This window comes from Silurus meridionalis, chromosome 3 (genome assembly GCF_014805685.1).
Source record: "Silurus meridionalis isolate SWU-2019-XX chromosome 3, ASM1480568v1, whole genome shotgun sequence".
Classification (NCBI taxonomy): Eukaryota; Metazoa; Chordata; class Actinopteri; order Siluriformes; family Siluridae; genus Silurus; species Silurus meridionalis.
Window position 1 is genome coordinate 27418630 of NC_060886.1, and position 27998 is coordinate 27446627.

The window sequence follows — 27998 nt, forward strand, 5'->3', positions numbered from 1 at the left end:
AATGTTCGTCGCCTGTTGAATGTAATACAACATCTGACTGTAGATGGTGACCCGGCTGCTATAATATCTCTAGATGCAGAGAAAGCTTTCGACAGGGTTGAGTGGAGGTTTTTGTTTCAGGTGTTGGACAAGTTCAATTTGGGCTCTAACTTTTTCAAATTGGTGAAGCTCCTTTACTCTAGCCCGTCAGCTGTGGTTAATACTAACGGTTTACTATCAGGTAGACTTTCGATCCAGAGGGGTTGCCGTCAGGGCTGTCCCCTGTCGCCAATCTTGTTTGCCTTATATATCGAGCCTTTGGCGGAAAGTATTCGCATGCATAGGGGCATCCAGGGGGTGATGGCGGGTGGGATGGAACACCATCTTTCATTATATGCGGATGATGTTCTTCTTTACTTAAAGCAGCCACGATTATCCATTCCCAGTCTGTTGGAGACAATTCACCGTTTTGGTCAGTTTACTGGATATAAGATACATTTTGGGAAATCCCAGGCCATGTTTTTAAATATTCCACAACCGGTTAAATTACACTGTCCCTTTCACATCACTCTGGGTTTCTTTATTTGGGCATACACATAACTTCTGATTTAAAGGATTTATTCTCTAAGAACTACTCACCGTTAATGGCAAAACTTAAGCAAGACATGGATAGATGGGCCCCTTTACCAATTTCTCTCTTTGGAAGAATTAATACAATCAAAATGAATGTGCTCCCTCGTTTACTCTACTTATTTCAGTGTTTACCCTGTTACTTGGATCAGAACTTTTTTAAAGATCTGAATACAGCTATTGGTAGGTTTGTATGGAACAATAGAAAACCTAGGATTAAACTTGTTTCTCTTTTGAGGCCGAGGGAGTGTGGGGGTGGCTCTTTGCCCAATATGCAGCTATTTTATTGGGCTGCTCAGATTAAACAAATGCTTAGGTGGTTTATAAATGATACAGACTCCTTGTGGGTCAGTATGGAGTCTTTATGCAGCGCCGAGACTGCTAACATCCCTCCCATTTATCCATAACTTCAAGGAGGTCCGCCCAGTAGCTGGGAATTTTTTGCTTTTGAACACTCTTTTGGCTTGGGATGATGTCAGAAGATATCTCGATGTCCCCAAGAATATGTCCATGCGATCCCCAATTGTTTTGAACCCTGACTTCCCTGAATCGTTAGCCAGTATTGGCCTTCTGGCTTGGGCGGAAAAGGGTATATCTAATTTGGCTGATTTATTTACAGGGAAGGTCTTTAAATCTTTTGAGACAATTTTTTCAGATTTCTCCAATTACGTCATTTTATTCAGTCTGAAGTGAGACAGGGGAAAATTCGCTGGGAACTTTCTGATGTTGAAGATTATCTTCTTCTTTTCGGGGGCACTAAAGGGGCAGATTTCTTATCTGTATTCTTTGTTATCAGGGACATCTTCTCCATTGGATCCTTTGAGAAGGGTTTGGGAGAGGGATATGGGCCAGTCATTTACTGATGACGAATGGCTCTCCATACGAGAGGAAGTTTTTCATAAATCAATCTCAAGCTCTGTGCATGAACAAAACTTCAAGTTTATATACAGGATATATCTTACCCCAGTACGCCTCCACAAAATGTACCCAAATGTATCTCGGATGTGTTTTAAATGCAAATCTGAAATAGGAACTTTGATGCATTTATTTTGGGACTGTAAGAAAATTAAACCTTTTTGGCAGTAGGTACATGATTTGGTTCAGAAGACGCTGGATAGACAATTTACTTTGTCTCCAACTATTTATTTACTAAACTGCAAAACATCATTGGATTTCTCTACTGACTCTCAGTCTTTGTTAAATATAATTACTTATCTGGCAAAGAAATGCATACTTTATAACTTTAAAGATGTGTTTAGCACAAATGGCTAATCTTCTCCCTTTGGAAAAACTTACGTACGACTTACAGAATAAATCTGATGTATTCTGGCGGATATGGGCCCCTTTGTGGGATTTACTTACTCTGCAGGCAAGACCCTAGCCCTGATTTATGTTCTTCCTTTTTGTGTTTTGTTTTGTTTACCCATTTGTAGTTGTTTCCATCTTGTTTTGATTTGCCCTTTGCCTTTCCATGGTCACTTTCCCATATTATCATTATATTGTTGTTATTAATATGCTTGAGTGTATGCTGTGTGTGTTGACTGATCGGCTCTGTTGTTGTTTTGTTTCAGTGAGAAATAAATAAAAATATAATAAAAAAAAAAAAAAAAAGTTTTATCATAATTAATTGTGTAATTGTCATGAGTTAACTCGTTATTACCTTCATACTAACCATCCACACCTGACACTCATTCCAGGCAGCTGAATAAACCCCTCACTCACTCTCACTCACCGTCCATTATTAATAACCGTATGCTTCGCCTCCGGTTGGACTCTACCTGCAATCCTTCACTACGCTTACCCCATAGCGCACCTCGGATTACCATTCGATCCTTCTCCTTCTTCCCTGGACCTTGTGGACCTCACTCCTCCTGAGCGTACCACGGATATTACCTTCTCTGACTCTTCTGCCAGTTCTGTATGTTTATTGCTCTGCCTCTACTTTATTAAAACCAACGCGAATTGTACTCCAGCTTCCGCCTCTGTTATTTCACAGCATGACAACTATAGTGAACAGTATGTTCACGCGAATGCTGCCTGTACGAGGGAAACACACCGAATAAGGACAAATATGCGGGAACCTGACCTGAGTTCCTATTGTTTTATGCAGTGAAAAGGAAAGTTGAGTAGTTAAGCATGAGTCGTCTGCGTGTTGTTTGCATGATGCTTGATGTTCACAATACAAGTTATCGCTCCTACTGCAAGTTAAATTTTAATAAAAATTATTGCTTCTCCTGCAAAGCATTCAAAAAGCATGTTAATGACAATACAAGGATCAATTGAACATAAATTATCGGGACAAGAAACAGAACTTTTGCTGTTTTGGATGGTTTTAATTGGCACCTCAGTAAAACAAATGTTTAGTGATAAAAAAAGTTATTTGTATTTTCATTTCTGAGTAAAAGAGAAGATGTCATGAATAAATGTGTGTTGCGTTGAAGGTTTTGATCTTCACCTATTTTTATTAATTTTCATTTATTTACATATTTAATTGTGCATTAATAAAATTAGTGGCGTTAAAATTAATTTGGGTTAACGTGTTATTAATGCGTCAATTTCGACAGTTTTTATAGTATAAAGGACATTAACTCTTTATCAACCCAAACAGTACAAAACAGTTGTTAAGCTTTTTATGAGCCATTTATACTTTTGCATTTTCTTTGTAGTATCTGTACAAAAACACACAATTTGACTTAATTTTAAAACACCAGGAAAACTGTAATGTAAGGAAAATGCACTAGAATCTGTATGCACTCTGTTATACTGCATGTATTATATGATGTATAATAATGATGGTTTTTACAGCTGTGGAATCATATTGATGTGATTAAGAGGATGATTGGGACTGAAGGCAGATGATTGGGTGTAAAATGCACGACCCGCCACTGTAAAGAGACAATCAATAACACTGTGGAGATCTATTATGTATTTTATTTTTGTACAAAAATATACAATTCCATAAATGTAATTTATTAAACATTATTTAATTTAATAACATTTTTTGCTTTTGTTTAAGATCAAAGAAAGCTGAAATGCTTTAGGCACTTGGTGACGGCTGGGGGAACGGGCTTTGTGAGTTCTTTCTTCCATGATTCCAAAGACTTCAGAGCGACTTTGGGGTTGCTGGGTGCTAGATTATGAGTTGCATAAACCACTGCGAGCTGCACCTCCCACGGCAAATCTGCACACAAAATCCATCATAAAATTAGGACTTGCTGAAGCACTTTTCTGATAATAGAGAAGTAAAAATCAGAGAATGAAGATAAAGATTGATAAAAGACTTGTTTATTTAAACCTTTAGTGATACCTTTTGAACGTTTTTGTCTCCCGAACTCAGTTATGCTTTTTGCCAGATCCTCGACTGATGCTGCCATGTTCTCCTTAAGACCTTGTTGGCCAAGTCGCCCTGTTTAAGATGGACAAAGAACATGAGGAAAAAAACAGAAGAATCCAGAAATAATATGGGATAATGCTCTAAAACAGGATTTACAGGAAACTTACCAAGTAGCCTTATAATTGCTGCTACAGAGACGTTTTTAAACTGTTTTTCCTCTGTTTGTGTTCTCAACAGCCAAATTTTCAAGTTGGGCCAAACATCCTTTCTAGTAAATAAAAGAATTAACATATTAAGTGTTAATTCTAGCAGTAATAGATTGGCCATTGTGCTTGTACCATCAATTGTAAGTTTATGCAACAAGAATGGAAAATTTGCAGTATTTGGGACACACACTGTCTCATATGAGTCTTAAATTTGCCAGTTTGCAATCTATCAAATGTTTATAAAACTAGAAAGATGAGAATTAAACACGTTGAAGTACCGTATAACATGGGAGACGGTCCAAATCCAGCCCAGTTGTGCACAGAGAAGGTCCAGGCTGAATACATAGTCCCAGGCAGCAGGACAGAGATCATCACCATACCAACTGCTCTTCTGGAATGTCAGACTTGTGTCTTCCAGAAGAGCCTTCAGTGTGCTGGTGATGGTTCTGTAGATGTTTCCTGGAGGCTCCTGGCAGAAAATACATATTATTTAAAAAAAAAAAAACAGATCAATGAAACAATGTTTACAATCATTTTATAACCCCTATTTATTACTCTTATGTAAGGAGGAGTCCTAGAAAATGACCTCCAAATGACCAAAAGATTTTAAACACAAATGAAAAATAGCACACGTTACTAAAGGGTTTATGTATCAGACTGTAGCAGGGGTAAATAATGCTCTAGAATAGCACATGAGTATGTAATTTGAGACACAAAGTTAATTTGTTTATTCAGTATTCAGCACAGTGTCACATGGTTCTATATCACTTCCTTTATTAGTATATTATGAAACAAAGATTTATTAGCTTGCATGTTTATTGCACTGATCTGATCATTTTTGTCATAAACAGTGTCATTAAACGCTGGAGTTAAGTGCAGTTTCTTTGCTGCTGGTTATCAGCGTTTACTCACACTAATAATAATAAAAGACTAAAATAGTGATGTCCTTTAACACCTTTTGCTTGAATTAAGAAAAAAAAATTAAATACTTATTGATTTAATTCAACATGAATTTATAATGAATTTGCTCCATAGATCACATGGACATTGGAAATTAAAAGTAGATTAAGAATGCTGTAAAACACATGAAAAGTCCAGGTGAAAAACGATGTTTAATGACTGTTCTGGTGACTGTTGTGATGTGAATCAGCTACTTACCATATGCCACTGCAGATATTTGCTGAGCAAGTAATAAATCTTTCCATATGCCTTCATTTTGCACACGATGTGAATGGCTCTGCATAAAGGGCTGTTTTGGGAGAAAACACTTGGCCATGCTGTCACCATGACCATTATCAGTTTTGGGGCTTCAGAAAAGTCTGCAAAGGAAACAAAATGATACCACAGATTTAAAATACACTGTATAGAAATAAATACAAAACCAAAAACAGAACACAATTGGCTTCTCTGTATCACTGTTCAGATTATTTTTAGTAAATATATAATGAAATGTCAATATAATCTCACTTTCTTTAAGAAATCTGTAGGCGAGGGCATGTGCTTTATGAGAGTCTCCTCTCTTTTGACACAATCCCACATAAACCCTACAGAGAGACTGCAGGAGTTCATGTCCCATAGACTCTTTCTCCACCTTGATCTTCTCCAAAACCGCTTTCAGAAATGTCTCCATTAATAACTAAATGAGACGGAAGAAAAAAATCAACCAACATCCAACTAAATCAAACATGTATTCAAGTCATGCATTTAAAACAAATATTAGGGAGTTAAGACTTGACTGTAGATTAGGTTTAGGAAAACTACTAGACTTTGCATAAACCAAAACCTGGAGTAAACATTTTACATGACAAATCACATCTACTGTTCAATTTTAGAACATCAGGACCAGTGAATTATGGATTGACTATTAAAAATAAGAAAACTTAAATCCACAGCTAAAGAATTGCATGCACACTAAATAAAACAGAAGATAATCACTGACCTCGTTTACACAAAACCTGGAAATGACAAATTTTTCTTCATATGTTAGAACAGGAAGTTCACAGTTTCCTTTAAGTAGTGCATCAATTGAGTTTGGTGATAAAACATCATAACAGGAAATCTCTAGTGTTTCCAATGCACTAGTGATGAGGGATTGTGTTGTGTGTTTGTGAGGTGCAGCATCAAATCGAGGCGTTTTAGCAGCACTGGGTGGTGGCATGTCTGATGCAGCTCTCTTTGCTCTCAGGTTTGTCTGAATTTGATTTCCTGAGATGGAAGATTTGACATCTGACACACAAGCACACACACACACACACACACACACACACACACACACACACACACACACACACACACACACATTAATCATACTATTTTATACAATACAATGATCTTTGCTGATAAAAATGTTATAATTAATTTCTTACAGCAATTCTAACAAAGAAATTCACATTCATAAATGATATTTTCTCCATATTGTTTATTTTGCCTACGTCCAAGATATTTTTACTTGCCACTGTATTTTATAACACTGTCCAGGAAACTGTCAGGTCTCTGTGTACCAAACTCAAACTCCTGACTGTTACACATTAGGGTTCATTAGGATGTTTACATTGGTGACTCTTTCTTCATTTAACAAACATAAATCTGGCCTTGTTGTTTCAATACTTTTTGAGAAGAATGTACATAGCTTTAGCACAGGCTAAAATTAAATTGTACATCCCCAGAAAAAAATGAGTTACAACATGTCCCATTTAAATACCATTTTCAGCTTTCTGCTCATTCTCAGTCTGAGTGGAGGAACTCTTTTTCTCTGTAATGACAATAACCAATTTAGTCCAATGCAATGCAAATGCCTTAAATCAATGCAAATACCTTAAACATCAAAATATACAAAAAACTCAGAGAGATTTCAGTTTTACCCTTGTTCAAATCGTTCTCCAGTTTGGAGAGTTTTTTCTGTAAAAGATCAAAAAACAAACATCAACCGACAAATCCAACACAAGTCTATGTTTCATTTAGTTACAGTTGTCACTAAAAGATCAATTATGAATGCATTGAAATCAAAAGAAAGTACCTCCATTAAACAGATGCTTTTCTCAAGGCTTCTGACTTTAAAATTCAGGTCTTGGATTTCCAGATTCTGACTGGTGTTAGCGTCTGTAAAATAAACACAACAAAGTCAGTATACAAGAAAGTGCTTAATGTGTGATTACAATCAGCAGTAATGAGCACAACATATCTTCTTCTTGGCAAAAGTACACACATACTTCACTTAAATAGAAGTGCAGATACCGTATTTTCCGGACTATAAGTTGCTACTTTTTCCCACGCTTTGGACCCTGTGGCTTAAACAACAAAGCGGCTAATTAATGGATTTTTCCTGGGTTTTTCCCGGTTTCACAAACTTCAAGCCAAAAAACTGAGCCCCATAACATTAGACCAATGAAATCAGGTGAACCAATGAAACTCTTTATATTAAATCAGATGCGCTCCCACTGAATCGGGCCGCACCACATCATAAATATGGATGAGGTTCCTCTGACCTTTGACCTGCCTCTTTTACTTAGACTGTCTACAGGAAAGGAGATTCATTTGTCACGCTGAAAACAACCGGGCATGAAAAAACGCACTTCACCTGTGTTCTGAGCTGCACAGCATCTGGAGAAAAGCTTCACCGATGGTAATTTTTTAACGGATGACGATGCCAAAAGATAAACTCCCGAGAGAAATAGTTGTGAAAGGAAGGAGAAAGACAGTGAACTTTGACTTTCTTGGTAGGCTACTGTTTAGATACAAGCTGTGTAACAGGCACCGTCTTTCGTTAAAGCCTGTGTAAAGTTCATTAGATTCAGTGTAGACAGGCTTATAGACAGGTGCAGCTTATTTATGTTCAAAATAAAAATCTTTGTCAATTACCATGTGGCTTATATTTGGGTGCACTTAATAGTCCGGAAATTACGGTACTTATGCATTTACTTGAGTTGTTATAGAAAAGTTGACTATCCTTTTTCCTCAAGTAAAATTAAAGAAGTTTGGGCTCTGACATGTGCTTAAGTAAAGGGTAGCCGTTATTACTACCTGTTTTAGTGTCACGCTGGAAACTGGACCTTGCATCATATTAATATTAGGGCTGTCAATCGATTAAAATAATTAATCATGATTAAGCGAATGATTGTCATGAGTTAACTTACAATTAATCACAACTTAATTGCACATATTTATCTTTTCTAAACATACCTTAAATTAATACTTTTTAAGTTTTTAATATTTTAATCAACATGGGCATGGACAAATATTTATGCTTTATGCAAATGTAGTTTATTATTAGTGAAACCAAACTCAACATAGAGGACATAAAGACAAAATATTCTTGTAAATGTTTAAAAGCAATTATGGTGTTTTTAATTCGGAAATCATCAGGACACAAAACAGAACCTTTGCCGTGTTTTCACATGGACGGTTTTAATTTTCAGTTGTGCTGCAATATGCAACATAAACAAATGTTTAGTGATTAAAAATTATTTTCTGGTGGAGTTCACTTATTTATTTTTTTATATCTGAGTGAAGAAATACATGAATGAAGGGAATAAATATGTGTTGCTTGAAGGGTTTTAATTTTGCCCTTTTTTTATTATTTATATTTTTAATAAAAATAGTCACAGAAATTTATTATTTCTTTAAATTAAATTCAATTAATTTGTGTTGACGCGTTATTAATGTGTTAATTTTGACAGCCCTAATTTTTATATTTGTATTTTTATATTTAATATAAAAACGACACACACAGACACACACAGACACACACATACCCACACACACACACACACACACACACACACACACACACTCCTTCTCAGTCTGCCTGGAGAAACACTTTCCTCTGTAATTGAAATATACAAAAACTCATGATGGATTCAGTATTACCTTTGTTCATCTCGTTCTCTTGTTTGAAGAGTTCTTCCTGTTGAGGTTCATAAACAAAGATCAACTGACAAATCCAACACAAGTGCATTTAGTTTCATTTAGTCACAATTCCCACTAAGAGTTTAATGATGTCTGCATGTGAAATAAATAGAAAGTACCTTAATTAAGCGCATGCGTTTCTTGGGGCTACTGACTTTGCTCTCCAGGCCTCGAATTTCCAGATTTTGTCTGGTGTCTGTTTCTGTAAAACAAATACCAAAATAAAATGTAAATGTGCTCAGATCCCACTAATTACATTGTTTATTCAATAGAACTGTATAATGTAGTAATATGCTTGTACTGTTTTACACACTGAAGGCAGAACCATCAAAACTAAACACACCTTTAAGTTCCAGAAGCTGGTTTTCAACACTGGCCCTTCAGAGGAAAAGAAAAGGAAACATTTAGATAGAACTTTAACTCCAATACATATATATATTGTATGTATTATGGAATATTATTCCGTACAATATTTAAAAGGAATTGCAAATTGTATTTGCAATTGTGTTTTCTATATATGCACGCAAAAATTGTGACATAATCCAAAACAATTGCATTACAAATCTTGCATTACTGTTTGCTTTGTCTCAAGTGAACGCAGTGTCTCTCATATTTTAAATGGAAAAGAAAAGTCTATTTGCAACTGTATTTCACGTTGTATGAGTTATGACCATGTCACATGTAATATTAATTACCACGTTTGTGATTTCGCTTTCTCTGGGTCATGTATGTTGCCTGGCAAAACTCTAATGAAAATACAATTCCTTTGCATTTCAATTTCCACAGTTGTGCACTGAAAGTTGTCAATCAAATTTTAGGGGCGGGACTATATTATTAGGCATGTAAGTAAGTGATGTCACTCACAGTCGATGGCCAAGAGAAGAAATGCCAGTAAAAAACTTGATGGTTCAGGTTCTCTACTTACATATGAACTATTCAAAAACAAACATGAATTTCCTATTTTGTTTAGAGAATACAAATCAGTGATCAATGCTATCCCAAGTGGCTTGTTACAACTTTATAAATCTCATCTTGGTGCGTGTGATATAGTAACTACGTACAACAAACCAACCACAGGTGCCGTTTACCTGTAACAAGTAAATACATACTCCAAACAATTCATAACCTAAACAAGAACGTTCAAAAAAGTTACTTTTTTTTGGGTTTAAATAATTGCATAATAATAACATAAACTGGATAAAAACGTGGCTCATTTCATACAAATATCCCATTCCAAACAAACAGTTCAGTTTAAAATATTACACTGTATTTATCCTGTTAATTCCATATTTGTGAAAAATATGAACATTGCGGTTCTTTGTACATTTTGCAGCCAACAGAAAAAATGTATTCATCTTTTTTTTACTTGTGATGTGGTACTTGAAAATTACATTTCTAATTTTATTCATAGTTCTTTTAGATTCATGTTAAAATGACTAAGTTTTATATTCACAATTGTACATTTTCTAAATTACTTCCTAAAGTATTGCCTATCCTCTGTGAAATACAAAACCTTTTAAACAAGTGTGATCTAATAGAAAAACACAAATCTTCTGTTATTGTCTCGACACTCAGATCTAATCAATGATACATTGTGGTGTTTTTTCTAATTAGTTAGGGGTTTTTTCCCTTCTTTTATTGATTTATTTGTTTGTTGGTCTGTCTAGTGTTATTTAAATTATATTTTGTTGTTTGCTTATACTGTATATCTTTTACTTGTTTTTTTTGTTCTGTTAACTGTTGAAAGTTTATTGTATAATTCAGTTTGTGTAACTTGTAACTTTCTCTGGGCAGGAAAATAAAGATTATTTGTCTACACGGTTCCATTACGAAGGGGGCGTGGCTTTGGGGGCGTGGCGCACGCAGTTTAGCTCCTGTGTGATGTCGGGATTTTGCCGGTTTGGTCTTTATGCTCTTTTACTCACTGGACTGATGATTTTACTTACAGCCACTAAAGGTAATTTTTTTTACTTTATTAATGTTCGTGTTAATGTGATGTTAAGATTTAGGTAGTTACTTTAGGTATTTATTGAAGCTAAACTACTTTCATGCTAGATAGAGTAAGCATTTCATGCTAGATCTGTGTAAGCACGTGACTAGCGCGTGACTAACGCTGAATCCGCGAACATTAATTAAATCAATTAAACTGAAGATCAGATTCGTGAACGTGTATCATTGTAGGAATAGATCCAAAACGTGTTTTGAGGTAAATACCGCTGGTTTGTTGACACTTTAGAAGATGAAATTGATCGCGGTTAGTTGCGTGGTGGAGAAGTTTGACACTTAATAGAAGGTAGTCTGTGGGCTGCTGCTCCGCGTTCTGGGTTTTTAACAATACGGTGACGTCACAGAGACGCCAAAACTCACTGTGTCACTTGTGCTCTATGTGGAGGAGGATAGTCCACCCTGTAGAACAAATAGTACACAGTGATGGCAGCTTTTACTAAGAGTATAACACTATGTACAGGGTATAGAGTAGTATGTACAGTTACAGATCATTATGTACAACTCATCATGAATTCACAGTGAAATTCCCTCTGGGATGAATATAGTTTATAACATTTACTCAGTATATACAGTTACATGTGCAGTATATTGTAACACTGAGTATGTACACTTGCATTAGCTGTATACTGTAACACTGAGTATGCACAGTTAGAAGAGCAGTAGACTATAACACTCAGTATGTACAATTACATGAGCAGTAGATTGAAACACAGAGTATATAAAGTTAAACGTGCAGTAGATTAAACACTGAGTATGTAGAGTTAAATGAGCACTAGACTGTAACACTGAGTATGTACAGTTCCATGAGCAGTGAGTAGACTGTAACACTAAATATGTACAGTTGTATTAGCAGTGGACTGTAACACTGAGTATGTACAGTTCCTTGATCATCAGGTATACTGATTAGTATGTACAGCTAGATATGCATTAGATCATGGGTGTCAAACTCTGGCCAAATCTGGTGTAATTATATTTTGCCCGTGAGATCATATCAAATGTGTATTAGAGCTGCCCGCCGGTATATAGCGCATACACCGCTAATACTACAAATCCCAGAATGCTTTGTTAGTGCGTTAGCGTGTCAGCCGAGACCGCCGAAAAACTCAGCGCTGAATTCACCCGGTGATTTGCCGACTTTAAATCCCAGAAATGCAGATTTGATCTGCTCAGAAATCCGTTTGTGGTTGACGTGGAAAGCGCACCAACCAACCTCCAAATGAAGCTGATTGAACTCCAGTGTAGAGACACACTCAAGTCAAAGTACGACTCTGTGTGCTGCACAGTTTCCATGTTTCCTCTACGACACACTGCACAACTCCGTGCCCAAGCTGCTCAAACATTGTCTTTATGCAATTTTTCTACTCCAAGGCATGGACTATTAATAGTTGAAAGATTTTTTTTTTAGTTGAAGGAAATGATTATTATTTTTGGTTGTGTTGTTGCCCTGTAAAAGGTTTACATTAAAATGGAATTAGAAAGTCTAGAGAGAGAGAGAGAGAGAGAGAGAGAGAGAGCGAGAGAGAGATAATAAGAAACTAATACCACTGATGTGTGTTTTATTTCAAATTTAATTTCTTGTGTGTTTATAATATTAAACTTTGGTTGTTCCAGATTCAATGTTAATGCAAAACTAAAGTTTGTTTCCATATGAAAAGGTTCAACATTACACTGGAGAGAAGGGAAAACATGCACAATTGCAGTAAACTTTTCAATAAATACTGAGTTTGGCCCGTGATTTCGTCCCAGTTTTTAATTTTGGCCCACAGTGAATTTGAGTTTGACACTCCTGCATTAGATCATAACACTGAGTACGTACAGTTTGATTAGCAGTACACTGTAACATTAAGTATGTACATTTGCATGTGTTTTTTTTTTCTGGTGCTCGTGTTCTCGATGTTTCTGCACAGGTATCTGATCCTGATAATGAACAAGGTCTTCTGAGATGTTATCCTACATTCCTGGAACGAACGACTTCAGTTTGAGGCAAATGGAGATCCTGTAGAGGGACTTTTCCTTATTCTGGTTGAGACAGTATGTAGCACATCACCCACGATGAGGATCATAGTCATGGACCGCTTCCCACATAACAGCGAGGAATTGAGCTGTTCAGTAGACTTTTTGCTTTAAATGAATAGCTACAGTCATGGTGTCGAGAACACAAACTACCCTTTGTTGATAGCTGGATTTTTTTCTGTGAGTGTCCTTGGTTTTACCTCCCTGATTCTTTTTTGTTGATTCCCCAGCAGAATTGTAGTGGGATTCCAATCAGACAACATCTTCAGGACGCTGCACTCCGTCTGACTGGTAAGACATTATGCAATTCACAATGACGATAGCTGTTGTACAACAAACCAAACAGTTACAAGTACACATGTAGCTAATTTTATAGAAAGTTTATTTAAATATCAAGGAATAAATACACTACAAGATCCCCATCAGACTGGTCATGGGGGTGGTGTAGCAACCGTTTAAAGCACCCTTCTTCATGTTAGTCAAAGATTAGGATTCAGGATTAAATTATTTAAAGTGCTTATTCTTAATGCTGTACCTTTAGACATAGATTAAAAACCCCTACTATTTCTCGCTCTGGCCACTGTGGATACAGTAGACCCCCAGGGCTCCACATTGATTTTCTTCAAGATTTTGCTCATTTTCTTTCAGACCTCTTGGTCAATTTTAATAAAGTGCTGCTTGTAGAAGATTTATAATATTCATGTAGATGATATAAATGATGCCCTACGAATATCATTTGCAGACTTACTAAACTCAAACTAACCTAGTTAAATAACTAGACCGATTTATCTTTTTAATCACACGCTAGACTTAATAATATCCCACAGAGCAGACGTCACTGATATAGATATTTTACCTCAGAGTGATGATATTACAGACCATTACCTCATACTGTACACACTACCGAGCAGTAGAGCAGATTAGCCGCATCTCACCACCAGTGTTGTGCTAATTACTAAGAAATAGTTACAGTTACAGTTACTCGTTACTTCATTCAAAAAGTAACTCAATTACTTTGTTATTTACACCAAAAAGTAATGCGTTACTGTTAAAAGTAACTTTTTTGTTACTTTTTTAAAGAACGTTCTTTAATGTTCCCATTAATGCCCTTGTATGGGTTATGATCTATACAAACACAAAACTGACTTAAACACAAAGTAATTTTTAAACACTATTTTATTTAAGTCAGACCTGCACAAACTGAATATATCACAAGGATTTCTGAAATAAATAACAAAACAAGTGAATATATTCACAATCAAAAACTAAAGTGGCTTCTGCATCATAAAAGCTGTTGTGTTGAGCTCTTAAAAATGTTCCTTTCACAGCTGAAGTACGAAAACTATCAACAATGTACAACATAACACCGGGTTAGCTTCTAGCTTCTAGCTTCCTCGAGGCATGGAGTTTCTGGAGGAGCTTCGACAGATTGGAGTTGCTGTTTATCGCAGTAGATACGACCTTCGAACCAGAAAGACACAGCTTACATTTGACTAAAAAGTTTTTGTCTTTATGCTCAACTAAAGTGAAATAATGAACATATTTCCACTTTGAGAAACTCGTCTTGCTCTCGCCTCGACTCGCCGTTACTGCCGCACAGACCTGAATAAACGGAGACACGGCCACAGTGTGTTCTTCGTGTTTACAGTGGTTCATCCACCAATCCTACAATGCGTTGCTGCTGTAAACAGGTTAAACTGTAGGCTACACTTCAGCCTAAATTAATTAATTTAAAAAAGTAACAGACAAACGCACCATACGGTAACGGAGTTACTTTATTTAAAAAGTACTGCGGTACAGTATTAGTTACTGTCAAAAGTAACTGCATTACAGTAACACGTTATTGCCCAACACTGCTCATCACTACTCTGCATCATCAGTAATGAGCTCGGGAGAATCTCCGTGTTCCAGGTGGAGGATGAAGACCCTCTGCCGGGATAGAGCGACTGTAAGACCCCTGCAACGGTGACTTTTTAGACTTTATGGGTTTTATTTTCTTTTCAACACCGAGACCCACACTTTGAAAACCACTGAGCTAGGCTAACTAGCCGGCTAACCAATCTTAGCTTCAATAGGTTTCACCCTCAGGTTAAATATTCTACATTTAGTGAGCTATAAATTAATTATAAATATCTTAATAAAGAATAATAGAATGTAATTGTCTTTTTGTTCAATTTTTAGTCAAATATTCAAAGAAACTAGTTAACACAAAAACAGCGCTAGCAAACCCGGCTAGCATGAAGCTAATGATGATGTCTCCTACACCATTAGCCGAAAGGTCCATTTCTGTTCACTGCAACATTTCTGGAATTTTTTTTCAGTCTTTTAATTTTTTAGTCAAATTTATCAGCTTTTTACCTGCAAGTCCATAAATGTAATGTTAATGATCAGGATTAGACAATAAATAAGGAACAGATCGCTTTTCTCAGTTTTATAATGAGATGTTTTGCTTATTATAACTGTATAAAACGCTAATTCAGGGTATTTATGTATAAAAATATACTTTAAACGAATGCAAAAGTCACATATTGAGTTTAACAATTAACAATCTTTAATTTAGACATATTAAAGTTTATAGTAGCTGCTTGTTGACGAGTGCATGTGGGATTTCACCTTGAACACATTCACTCATGTTGGATTTCTTCTTTCTGTAAAAAACACTAAACCAAAAAAATTATTTGAGTATGAAAGATGAAGCAATTTGTGTAAATCAATATTTGTATTGTATTTTACAGATGCTAAGTTGACAAACACTTAAAAAATCTATATCAAATATTATACAACATTTTTTATGATATAAACATCCAGAATATATAATGAATAAAATTTTGTATAATAATGAAATGATATTTGCATAAATTAAATATATACAAACATTGGAAACAGGCATTTGAACGCAGTAAAGTCGCAGTAAATCACATTTGAGAACAGATTAATTACTGTTGTAGACAAATGCTATAAAAAGAGAATGAAACGGAGAAACTCAGCAAGTTAACAGACTTAATAAAAAAAAAAAGGAAAACATGCATTGGTGTACAAATGCTGTTATTTGCCGCTTTTAGATTTAGTGTTTGTTCGCACCGTTTTAATTGAATCATCACGATGTCCAGTGCGACTGTCCAGAAGTTACAAACAAACAGTGTAGTAGTAGAATATAGAAGACCCTTTAGACCAAACTTTAGACGTCTCTCCTGAAGGTTGTCGGTTACAAGACGGAGACAAAAAGTTATGGACGGCAAACTTTTTAACAGCTATAAAGTGTAATCTATTAATATAAAGTGTGGGTTTGGTCATATGAGGGGATTTCAGTCAGCTTCAGGGGGTAATTTTGCTGATGTCTGCATAAAGTCTAACAGCAGTGTGTAAGAGCAGTGTCTCTGTTGTGTTACAGATCCATCAACACTTTAATCTCGTAAGGAGCGCGAGACTGAGAAGAACCACCACACCCAGGTCTTTACCAACAAGCAAAAGACCTTACTGAGACGAGAACACCAGGAAAACCCTGTCCCTATTGCAGTTAAATGGGTTACTGGCTGAAAAGGTTTAAGAACCTCCTCTAGCTGGTTCCCTCAAGAGCCTCCTGCTAGCAGTGTGGATAATCTGATAAAACAAAATGAACTGAAGTGTTAACAGCTGTGTGTGTGTGTGTGTGTGTGTGTGTGTGTGTGTGTGTGTGTGTGTGTGTGTGTGTTACAGACTCAGAATATGACTCCCTCTTTCACACCAAGCCAGAAGGTAGAGCCAAATAAAGAAAATACCCCAGCAGTAGACACAGTCCCTGCTGTAGAAGAGCTTACAACTGTGGATTAGAAACCAGCTCCACCTCAAGTTTCAGCTGTAGAACAGAGTCCAGCTCCACCTCAAGTTTCAGCTGTAGAACAGAGTCCAGCTCCACCTCAAGTTTCAGCTGTAGAACAGAGTCCAGCTCCACCTCAAGTTCCAGCTGTAGAACAGAGTCCAGCTCCACCTCAAGTTCCAGCTGTAGAACAGAGTCCAGCTCCAGTTAAAGTTCCAGCTGTAGAACAGAGTCCAGCTCCAGTTCAAGTTCCAGCTGTAGAACAGAGTCCAGCTCCAGTTCAAGTTCTAGCTGTAGAACAGAGTCCAGCTCCAGTTCAAGTTCCAGCTGTAGAACAGAGTCCAGCTCCAGTTCAAGTTCTAGCTGTAGAACAGAGTCCAGCTCCACCTCAAGTTTCAGCTGTAGAACAGAGTCCAGTTTCAGTTCAAGTTCCAGCTGTAGAACAGAGTCCAGCTCCAGTTCAAGTTCCAGCTGTAGAACAGAGTCCAGCTCCATCTCAAGTTCCAGATGTGCAGGATGTATCCATGGCTGCAGCACCTCAGAAGCGCTTAACCATTTACATGTTGGAGTCTGCAGATTTTGAAATGCAGATCCAGATGGCACGTAAGTGTTACACTCACTCACTCAGACACACACACACACACACACACACACACGCAAAAACACGCAAAAACACACAGGGAGTTTTCAGTAATCAATCAATCAATCAATCAATCAATCAATCTATCTCTCTCTCTCTCTCTCTCTCTCTCTGCAGATGATCACCTGTTGCCTCTGGTAGAGAAAATCCACCCAGCTAAAGCGAATACAATTTCATGGATGCTGATTGGGAGTGAAAACAACTTTGAAATCATTAACATGATTTCAGATCCTGATCTTCTGCGAGCCAAAGTGAGCAAACACACCTACAGACACACACACACACTACTATTATATTTAGGAATGATTTGTAATAAGTGGTTGTAGTAACGAGTGTATTATTATGTTAACCTCTTAGGCTTTGTGGTTGCGTGAACGCAACTAATAGCCAATTGTTCTCAGGTGTTAATGTTTAGCAATAGATTAAATAAATAGAGAGAAGAGTAACCAGTGACTAAATATACATCATTCTAAAGCTCTAAGTCTCAAGCAGCGATTTCAGATCACTGTTTTTCAATGGAAAACGTATAACGAATGTATTTGCTGAATTTGTGTGAGCAGTACACCACAACGACATACATAAAAAAAAACGCACTACTTACATCATTATTGTAATAACGAGTCACAAACACATCCACTGCTGCTAATCCCAGTTTATTAGGAAAGATAAGGGTCCAGTGAACAACATGCCGTAAAGCATTTCTGCTCCAAACAAACAATAGTGTTGTAATTTAGATGTAAATTCCTTTGTTTACATCACAGAACTTCGGCTGGTGTTTGTGTTTATATATTTCCGAATAACTTTCACATAAAAAACGACATCTTGGTGACAAAAAACAAATATGGCTGGTAGAATATAGTGTTACAAAACAGTTTAGACCACAAAAAAGTAAAAAAAATTATAATAAAAAAGTAAAAGAGTATAAATCTTGGGTTAAGTCTCTACTCTCTCTGCAGGTGTCGCCATGTTTTTTTATGCTCCGCCTTTCATTTCAAACCTTTTATTTCCCAGCCAGTAGCAATATGGAAACAAAATGACTGATGGACAATGTAGCCAATAAGTGCAGGATTCTAACAATATATGGGAGGATTTTATTCTCCACGTGTGTGAGGCTTGGTTTTATTACTCTTTACAAACTCTTACTGGCAGAAGCAGCGTGTGTGTGTGTGTATTGTTGAGATTGGAATGGCCAGACATCAGTATGAATGGCCATGACTGTAGAACAATAGCTTGTCTGGCTACCTGGCCATCAATATGAATGCCAAATAAATATCAATAGCCCCAAATATTTAGAACAAAACCCTCTAATGGTCAGCCATTCATTAATATGCAGACTGTATGAATAGAGTATGCATGATCACCTGAGTTTAGCAGGTGTCTCTCAAACAGGGGAGGAAGAAAACTATCAGACAGTCTCAGATAAATGTTTGTAGGAATCTCATTTGTTGTGAAAATCTTCATACAATTTGAAATATAAACTCATGGGACATGTGGCTTTCAACTCAGTACTTTCCTGGATTGCTCCAGGACTGATTTCATGTATTTATATATGAAATAAAAATAATGTTCAATGCAGGAAATGTATATCTATGGCACTTCATCATCTATAACTTAAAATCTTTTTGAGCAATATCAACTTTGATGATGGACAGTAAATCTCAAAGTGTCTTCTTTCCAAAGATATATAAATTGTGTATGTAGCACATGTTTATCAGAAACTAAATTTAAATTTAGGTACGTGTTTTCAGCTGTGAGTCCTAAAATTTGGGTGGGGAGGGGCGAAACAGACATAGTCTTAGATAAATGTTTGTAGGAATCTCATTTTTTATGATATCTTCATTAAATTTAAAATATAAACTCATGAGACATGTGGCATTACTTTTCTGGATTGCTATAGGACAGACTTTATGTATTTATATATGAAGGGAAAAAACATGTATTTAAGGAATTTTTTTTCTACAGTACTTAATCATCTATAACATTATTTTTTTTAACAATATCAATAGTGAATAATGGACAGTAAAGCTCAAAGTGTCTTCTTTTTAGAGATATTTAAATTGTGTATGAAGCCCACTTTTATCACGAACTGTTAACATTTACACTTAGGTAGGGCATTTCAGCTGTGAGTCCCAAAATCTGTGTTGAAGGCTAACAGGTTAAATAATATTATATTAAAATGATGATTTGGTTTTGGTCATGTGGAAACAAAACCCCACCCACCAATTCCTCATTTACATCTATTCATAATCACACACATCACTCCTCTATTCACTTTTTATATGCATGTGACACACGTGATAGAAGTGATTATGTGTGTGTTTGTGTGCAGGTGGATGAAATGAACATAATCCTAAAAAAAAAAGGAGAAGCAGGAGTCAAGTCGGTGAGTATCCACACACACACACACGCACACACACACACACACACACACACACACACACACAGAAAATATATAATAACAGAATATAATATAATAACAGAAAATAGCTTTTTTTTTTTTCATTTTTTGCCTGTAAAGTTTAAATAACACTGGATTGTTTTCTTTTTTTCTATAATTTTTTTGTAGTGAAGTGAAGTTTGTCTCATTGCTGCTATGCTGAGCATCTGAACAATTATAACTCAAGTCAATAAACTTTAGGTTTTTAATCACATTTTCTACTTTCATTCATCTGATTGTTTCCCCAGTGTCCAACTGCTCCATGGCTTTGTGTATCAGTCACCTCACAACTATAGGAAAGATTTACCACTAGTCTCCTTTCTTTCTTAATTCAGTCTCTCAGTTAGTTTATAGTCACTCAGTGTGAAATCTGGGGCTGTTTAGATGAACACAACACTGATTTCCTGCAGGAATTGAGGAAAGACACACAAAGCTTTTGTTCAGCAGCTCTCAGTGTCTCTCTGTTTTTAGTTTCATCAACACGTCTGGTAATTGTGTAATCTGAGAGGAACTTTAGCTATTTCTTTAACTGCGTCAGGGCCGAGCATCTTGTTGACAGCGGCTTTGCAGGCAGGTAGCATTAATGTCTCTGCCACAGTGTGGGGCTTTTTTTAATTAGGCAACGAGTTCAGCTACTAGGTACACTTTGAGATCTCTCTCATTCACCTTTGTGTTTTTTTTTTTATTAAAGTTGGCATCATTAATTCTATTGTCATGAATAAACAAGGTCATTATTGCGCCACCTACTGTCACCCAATTACTGTACATGGTGGAGTATTTTCATTAATCTGACAGTCACTACATCAGAGAAACAGCCACTAAACAATGCAAATTATTTTCAGTTACTTAATAATAATTTTCTATGAGACCAGCTCTCTCATCCACACTCCTAAAAACATCAGTAGTTTGTAAACAGACACACTGATAACATCCTCACACATCTGTACTCTGGTCTGAAAAGAGAGAGAGAGAGAGAGAGAGAGAGAGAGAGAGAGAAACATATAAAACAAATAAATGATTAATAATCTTTACACAGAAATAAGCAACAATCAATTACTGACAGTGCCACTAGAGGGCAGTGTGAGACTGACAACTGTTTCTATAACTAATGCAGTTCCTCTTCTTCTACTTCTTCTTCCTCCTCTTCTTCTTCTTCTTCTTCTTCTGCTTCTTCTTCCTCTTATTATTATTATCAGTGTTATTACTTTCTTCTACTCCACGCATTAATCTTCAGTTAAAAAGTCCAGATTCACATTATAGAACTACTGCAACATTTCAGTGGTAACATACAGCATGTTTTTGTAAAGTAAGTGACTAAAAACCCCAAAGAATTTTCCTGCCACTTTATATAAGTTATTATAGAAAAAGCATCAATTCAATGCAGAGAAGCCCCCTTTTTAATTACACTGTTTTTGGTCCTGTGTATTTGGGTGTGTTTTCATTTAAGAGCATGTTGTATTTAATAATTTTGCATGTTTTTAAATGCTTTTCCTTTTCATGTTTTCTCCCTGAAGCGTTTACTAAGAGCTTACGAGCACCTGGGCTTTGTTTTGCAACTGATCCTGAAGCAGAACAAAATCACATTCAAGCTCGTTCCCCCAGCCGTCACCAAGTGCCTTAGATCAGCTTCCTCCATCATCACATAAAGCCTGAAAATGTGATCTCTTTATAAATATTTTTTATAGATTACTTTTATAACATTGTATATTTTTGTACATAAATAAAATGCACAGTAGATCTGCACAGCGTTACTCGTTGTCTCTAATAGTTTATACAGTGGCAGGTCTTCAGTCCCAATCCCCCTCTTAATAACATCATTATGATGCCAGAGCTATAGAATTATACAGATATGCATCACAGACTTTTCATACAGCGTGAATGAATGCCGTTAACTAAAGCAGGAAACCCAGTGAACACAATTCAACAAGTCTGCTTTTCACTGCAGCCACAGCTGCACCGCCACATTCATCATCTCTAGCAGTAGTGACGATATTAACCTCATAAAATATCCCAGAGTTTCCATGCGATTTTATGCATTTTTTCCTTCCTATGCTTTTCCGGCTCCTCTCTCCATTCACAAACCAGCATCCAACTATCACAAAACAGCGTCCAACCATCACAACCAGCATTCAACCATCACAACCAGCATTCAACCATCACACACTCCATTATCCACTGCATTTCCTGTCTGAAAGCCGTCTTGTTGTTCTTGATGATGAGACTCACCATAGTCATGTGACTGGTGAACTTGATGATTTGAGCTGTGCATTGCAGCACAGTTATGAATCACAGTGTGAACAGCTGGTGACTGAGGATACGCCCCTGAGGCCCCAGTGCTCACTGTAATGGGTTTTACTGGTCCTGATCCAAACTGTCTGATGACTCCATCATGGAGTCTAATGTTTAGATGAAAATTACTATAAAAGTAATCTATTAAATTATTCATAAAGAGAGTCTAAAGGCGCTTGTGACGCCTGGAAGAATGAGCTTTGTGATGTCTTGCCACCATGATTCCAAAATTTTTAGAGCGACGTTGGGGTTGCTGGCCACCAGATCATGAGTGGCATAAACCACTGCAAGCTGCAGCTCCCAAGGCAAATCTGCACACAAAATCCATCATAAAATTAGGACTTGCTGAAGCACTTTCCTGTTGATAGAGAACTAAAAATCTCAGAATAAAGATTTAATTATATCTTTCCTGAGTTTTTCTTTTCCAAACACAACACAGATTTTGGACTGCCACTGGGAGGTTCTCCTTAAGCCCTTGTTGTTTCAGATGGACAAAGATCATGAGTTTTACAGCTGGAACTTGAACTGGAGCTGGACTCTGTTCTACAGCTGGAACTTGAACTGGAGCTGGACTCTGTTCTACAGCTGGAACATAAGGTGGAGCTGGACTCTGTTCTACAGCTGGAACTTGAACTGGAGCTGGACTCTGTTCTACAGCTGGAACTTGAGGTGGAGCTGGACTCTGTTCTACAGCTGGAACTTGAACTGGAGCTGGACTCTGTTCTACAGCTGGAACTTGAACTGGAGCTGGACTCTGTTCTACAGCTGAAACTTGAGGTGGAGCTGGACTCTGTTCTACAGCTGGAACTTGAACTGGAGCTGGACTCTGTTCTACAGCTGGAACTTGAGGTGGAGCTGGACTCTGTTCTACAGCTGGAACATGAGGTGGAGCTGGACTCTGTTCTACAGCTGGAACTTGAGGTGGAGCTGGACTCTGTTCTACAGCTGGAACATGAGGTGGAGCTGGACTCTGTTCTACAGCTGGAACTTGAGGTGGAGCTGGACTCTGTTCTACAGCTGGAACATGAGGTGGAGCTGGACTCTGTTCTACAGCTGAAACTTGAGGTGAAGCTGGTTTCTAATCCACAGTTGTAAGCTCTTCTACAGCAGGGACTGTGTCTACTGCTGGGGTATTTTCTTTATTTGGCTCTACCTTCTGGCTTGGTGTGAAAGAGGGAGTCTGAGTCTGAGTCTGTAACACACAAGTCCATTAAATAATAGAAATCTCTCAGGAATGAAGGAGGATGGATGGATGGATGGATGGATGGATGGATGGATGGATGGACGGATAAAATGTGTTAGATAAAAGAAAGTGTATGAAAAGAGAGAAATAAAACGAACATTTTGGTGACTACACTGCAGTAAATTTTATTATAAAATCATTAAAAAAATGACAGACAGATAAACATATAGACAGATAGATTGATTGATTTTGGGCCGATATGCCTCATACTGTTACATCTGCTTATCAGAATATTCTTTTTTTCTGCTTAATTAGTTGATGGTGCTGGAGTCAGATACACACACGGGTTTCAGTGAATTAAAGTAAGCACTTAATTAATTTGTGTAATAAAATACTGGTAAATATTATGTTTATCATCACACAGATAAATCATGACAGGTATGCAGACTTGAAGCATGGTGGTGGTAGTTATAGCCAACACAGTCTCACCCCACATCGTCACATATCGATGTTTGGTCATTGCCCCCAGGTGTCGACATCCGAGGCAGAAGGTACCCCATTTGAGTAGCTTTTCAACGTAGATGGCCGTCCTATACACTTCAATGCAAATCCCTCATCTTCGGATTTTGACGCGGCCGGGGGTCAACCAACGAATCTGCTGTATGTGGTGGAAATTTCGTAACATTATTATTCATAATAATAATAATAATAATAATAATAATAACTTGGCTAGATTTATGTATTATCTTGCGAAAAAAACACAACAGGTTTTAGGCTACAGACTTTTTAATGGGTCAGACCGACCCTTAACGTCGGATTTTGACGCACGCGGTGGCTGCAAATCGGTTTTATTTGATAAAAAATGATTTGCCCAGTATATTTGTAATAATGCTTCGATATAACCGTACCAACTAACGAAGTTTAATGATATCGAATTATATGTTCTACCGTTTAGTTTTCATTTCTGTTCGTACATCCTCCGCCCCAACATAGATCTAAATGTCCAATCAGAAACTGGACCTAACAGAAACTGCTGTAGAAAATAATAATAATAATTATTATTATTATTATAGTAACAACAACCATAATAAAAATAATTATAAAAATAATAATAATAATAATAATAATAATAATAACAATAATAATAATAATAATAATATAAAATGTTTCTGCCTCTTACCCTATTTCACGTTGGCCAATCAGCTACTTCAGCGGTGACACATCATTGTGCGCAACGATCCCAAACACCTTTGCGATTTTCTATTTTCATACGTAAGTATTGGACTTAATCTAGAATTAGATATATTCCACATGTCATCACATTATTTATTTACGTTTGTTTGGAAGCACCTTAGCCCACAAGGTCGCTTTTATGATGTTAGAATGATATCTTTTTCGCACATGCGCAAAATGAATCACGCAGGTGGATGTATTCGCCAGCAATCGGTCCCATCGGTCTCAACTCAACTGCAAGGAAGTAAATGTTGCTTGCAAATTTATCAGAAATTATAAAAAATTATTATGTGAAAATGTATTGTGTTTGTAGCTGCTGTTTTTTGCTGTTGCAGTTACAAGAGATAGAGAACACGATGAATAAAATGTGTGGTATGATAGACAGAAATGTTAGATTTGCCTATGTACATTTTTGGAATATGGTACGAAATCCATCTAAACCATACATTTTCAGAAAGCTTATCTCGCCTAGATGTGATTAAACGTGCGTCCCACCTTTCTCAAGTCTAAGTAAAGGAAGGTCAAGGTGATGTTGAATACACTGTAGCTATTTAATGGTGTTTAAAATTTAAATTAAGTTTATCATTGGTAATCCAGTAAGTAGTTTTTTTCATATTGTGCCTGACATAACCTACCCAATTACCCCAGGTTGGGAACCACCCGTATATTCAATAACTGAAACTGTAGACATAGACATGTGTATTTTTGACGGTAATAAAGAACTTATTGCAGAAGAGTCCAAGCCTAATAGTTGGGCAACGGAGAGCCCACCCAGATAGAAGACGTACGTCTATAATATGTCTGCTAAAGATCTGGAGGTCTGCTAAAGATCTGGAGGTCTGCTAAAGATCTGCTCTTTAATTCGTCTGTTAAACATCTTAGAAAGAGCTGCTGTACATCCATTCTAAATCATGAACATCTTACAGAATCTTCTAGAGGTCTATAAGACATCTGACAGCAGACGTCTCAGAGATGTAGGGCAGATGAGCAAACAGCATCTGTCAGATGTCTTGCAGATGAAAATGCAGACATCCAATAGATGTCTGCCAGATGTACATGTGCTATCAGGGCATTCACAGTTGGGTTGGTCTAAATGAATTTAATTTTGACGTTGAATGTGCCTTCAGGCTATTTATGTATGTGTGTGTTGTGGTTTTACTTGTATAACAAACTATTTGCCTTAAATGTGCTATGTTTTAAAATATCATAATAATCTTTTGTGTGTGTGTGTGTTTGTTGTACATTTCAGAATGACAAAGCGAAAATTCAGGCCTTGCCCTGCTTGCCAGGTCAAGAACCAGGCTATCAGAAAGTGCTGCAGCGCCTGCTATACAAACCTCCGCAAGACTAAAAAGATGGAGGGCCTCAAAGACCGCCTGGATAATGCGTGGGGGCAGGGGGTCTGGAAAAACCGGAATGCGTCACGAGTGGTTTCTTCTGCTCAAGTTGCAGTAAGTCAAAATACTCATGCTTCATGAATTGAATGGTAATCAATATGAAACTCAAAGCACATTACATTAACATCAATACTGTCCTACTGTCAAACAATCAACATTTTATTTTCTAACTGTGTAGAACAATCCGGCGTGAATCAACCCATATTTCTGTTGCTTAAGATTCACTGAGTGCTTTTGGTAGGAAGAGGAATGAAGAAAATCATCATAGACTGAATTTGCGAAGTGGGAGCTGACCATTGCTGAAATAAAAGGGGCACAGAAAACCCTCATTACTTAACATAAGCTGGCATTTTGCTATACCGTTATTGTTGCATCAAATTTTCTTGTTCTTCTACCTTACAACAGCACTTGCTGATTTCGAGGAATATTGATATGGGTAGATTTACGTTGGAGTTGTCGTTTTGGTTGGTCAAAGATTGTGTTATCTTGTGACTGAACGTACAGTTTCAAAAAACTTTCCTTTCACTGACAGGCTTATGCATGCCTCCCACAGCCATAATACCATAAACCGGATGACATTTGGATCGATGTGTCCAAAATTACTTATTACTTACTCTCAATTTGCTTATAAAATATATATAAATAAGCTTTCTAATAGTGGTTTCCTTATAAATAAATTGATTACAAAAAATAGGATTTTGCACCAATGACAGCTTAGTTATTTTTCTTTTATTCACCAATTAGTTATTAAATTCCTAGTGTTTAAGTCATAGTTATTTAAAGGACTGCATGTATATGATGTACAGATTTTTTACTCCCCTGAACACTCAAAACACTTTTTGTTGTATGCCTTGCATTCATCCACACACTCATACACCATTGACTAGCATGCAAGGTGATAAGCTGCACACTGGGTTTAAGGACACTTTAATGAGTGCAGACGGAGCTGGACTTGAACCTGCAACCCTCTGGTTGCCGAACAGCACCAGAGAGAGAAGTGTTTATGGTCCTTGCACAGCAATGGAATTTGACTGTCAATTCTTATTAGGGCAACCTCCAAATCGTTGCCAAAAGTGATGTTGATGTGAATTGTGTATTCTTGATATTAATGCAAATGCACATTTTTGTACTTTTGTTAATTTCAGGTGCAGAAACTTGCTGCCTTGGGCTATATGCCCATTTTAATTATGGGCAGAAAAAAAAAGAATTCGTTGATCGCCGATATAAATTCTGGAATACCACTCAATAAGGACACACGACCTTTTGTTGACGCCACAAAGAAGGCTTATGAGTATTTACTTAAAAAGCAAGGTTATAGTTATGCAGAACTCGTTACTTTTTAAATTATATTTAATAAAAAAAATAAAAATATTTGGGGATGTATACCGATTCAAATGAATGTCAACTTGTGACCTCATTTACAGGACCCCAGATGTCTCCATTACATCCCCAGCCTGACCAGCATATCCAAACCCCAACCCAGCCTGACCAGCAGATTCAACACCATTTTGACCAGCAGATCCAGCACCATTCTGACCAGCAGATTCAACACCATTTTGACCAGCAGATCCAGCACCATTCTGACCAGCAGATTCAGACCCATCCTGACCAGCAGATCCAAACCCCAACCCAGCCTGAGCAGCAGATTCAGCACCATTCTGACCAGCAGATTCAGACCCATCCTGACCAGCAGATCCAAACCCCAACCCAGCCTGACCAGCAGATTCAGCACCATTCTGACCAGCAGATCCAGACCCAGACTGAAGCTCAACAGATTGATGATGATGTCATACTCAACCTCTATTTTTTGCCCTCTCCATCCCAAGTCCAGACTCACTCTGAAGCTCAACAGCTCCAGGTCCAGCCACAGCCCCAGCAAATTCAGCCGCAAACTGCCAAACCAAACCCTCAAAAAAAAAAAAAGGTAAAGTAAACTTTCTTGCAGCTAA

General features: G+C 37.1%; 2 protein-coding genes and 1 long non-coding RNA gene across 4 annotated transcripts; 2 read left to right on the plus strand and 1 right to left on the minus strand.

Moving 5' to 3' along the window:
- Nucleotides 1–3626: 3626 nt before the first annotated feature.
- Nucleotides 3627–11492, minus strand: LOC124382733 (little elongation complex subunit 1-like). The gene is made up of 14 exons (XM_046844939.1): nt 11269–11492; nt 9398–9432; nt 9174–9256; nt 9016–9052; nt 7166–7248; nt 7011–7047; nt 6851–6901; nt 6089–6375; nt 5617–5785; nt 5308–5468; nt 4428–4618; nt 4111–4211; nt 3917–4015; nt 3627–3790 (listed from the first exon to the last, which is right to left on the minus strand). Exons 3-14 carry the CDS (start codon nt 9186–9188, stop codon nt 3627–3629), a joined length of 1395 nt encoding a protein of 464 aa, XP_046700895.1. The 5' UTR covers nt 9189–9256; nt 9398–9432; nt 11269–11492.
- Nucleotides 11493–14914: 3422 nt separating this feature from the next.
- Nucleotides 14915–17029, plus strand: LOC124382982. 2 transcript variants are annotated; one of them, XR_006925162.1, is made up of 3 exons: nt 14915–15022; nt 16466–16615; nt 16771–17029. It is a non-coding gene; the product is annotated as an uncharacterized LOC124382982 (long non-coding RNA). The 2 variants fall into 2 exon arrangements; XR_006925161.1 differs by having other exon boundaries at nt 14964–15039.
- Nucleotides 17030–17260: 231 nt separating this feature from the next.
- On the plus strand, nt 17261–27982 carry LOC124382735 (mediator of RNA polymerase II transcription subunit 15-like). Its single transcript, XM_046844940.1, has 6 exons — nt 17261–17473; nt 17628–17761; nt 19840–19893; nt 25902–26103; nt 27195–27360; nt 27474–27982. Exons 4-6 carry the CDS (start codon nt 25903–25905, stop codon nt 27980–27982), a joined length of 876 nt encoding a protein of 291 aa, XP_046700896.1. The 5' UTR covers nt 17261–17473; nt 17628–17761; nt 19840–19893; nt 25902.
- The last annotated feature ends 16 nt before the right edge of the window (nt 27983–27998 follow it).

Bases quoted from the DNA above. Each gene is read 5' to 3' on its own strand.
- LOC124382735 (XM_046844940.1), top strand. From the start codon at position 25,903: ATGACAAAGCGAAAATTCAGGCCTTGCCCTGCTTGCCAGGTCAAGAAC. The intron at 26,104-27,194 runs GTAAGTCAAAAT...TGTTAATTTCAG, and splicing joins TTTCTTCTGCTCAAGTTGCA to GTGCAGAAACTTGCTGCCTT. The intron at 27,361-27,473 runs GTTATAGTTATG...CCTCATTTACAG, and splicing joins GTATTTACTTAAAAAGCAAG to GACCCCAGATGTCTCCATTA.
- LOC124382733 (XM_046844939.1), bottom strand. The intron at 7,048-7,165 runs GTACTTTCTTTT...GATCTTTTACAG, and splicing joins AAAGCATCTGTTTAATGGAG to AAAAAACTCTCCAAACTGGA. The intron at 4,212-4,427 runs GTACTTCAACGT...TTTATTTACTAG, and splicing joins ACCGTCTCCCATGTTATACG to AAAGGATGTTTGGCCCAACT.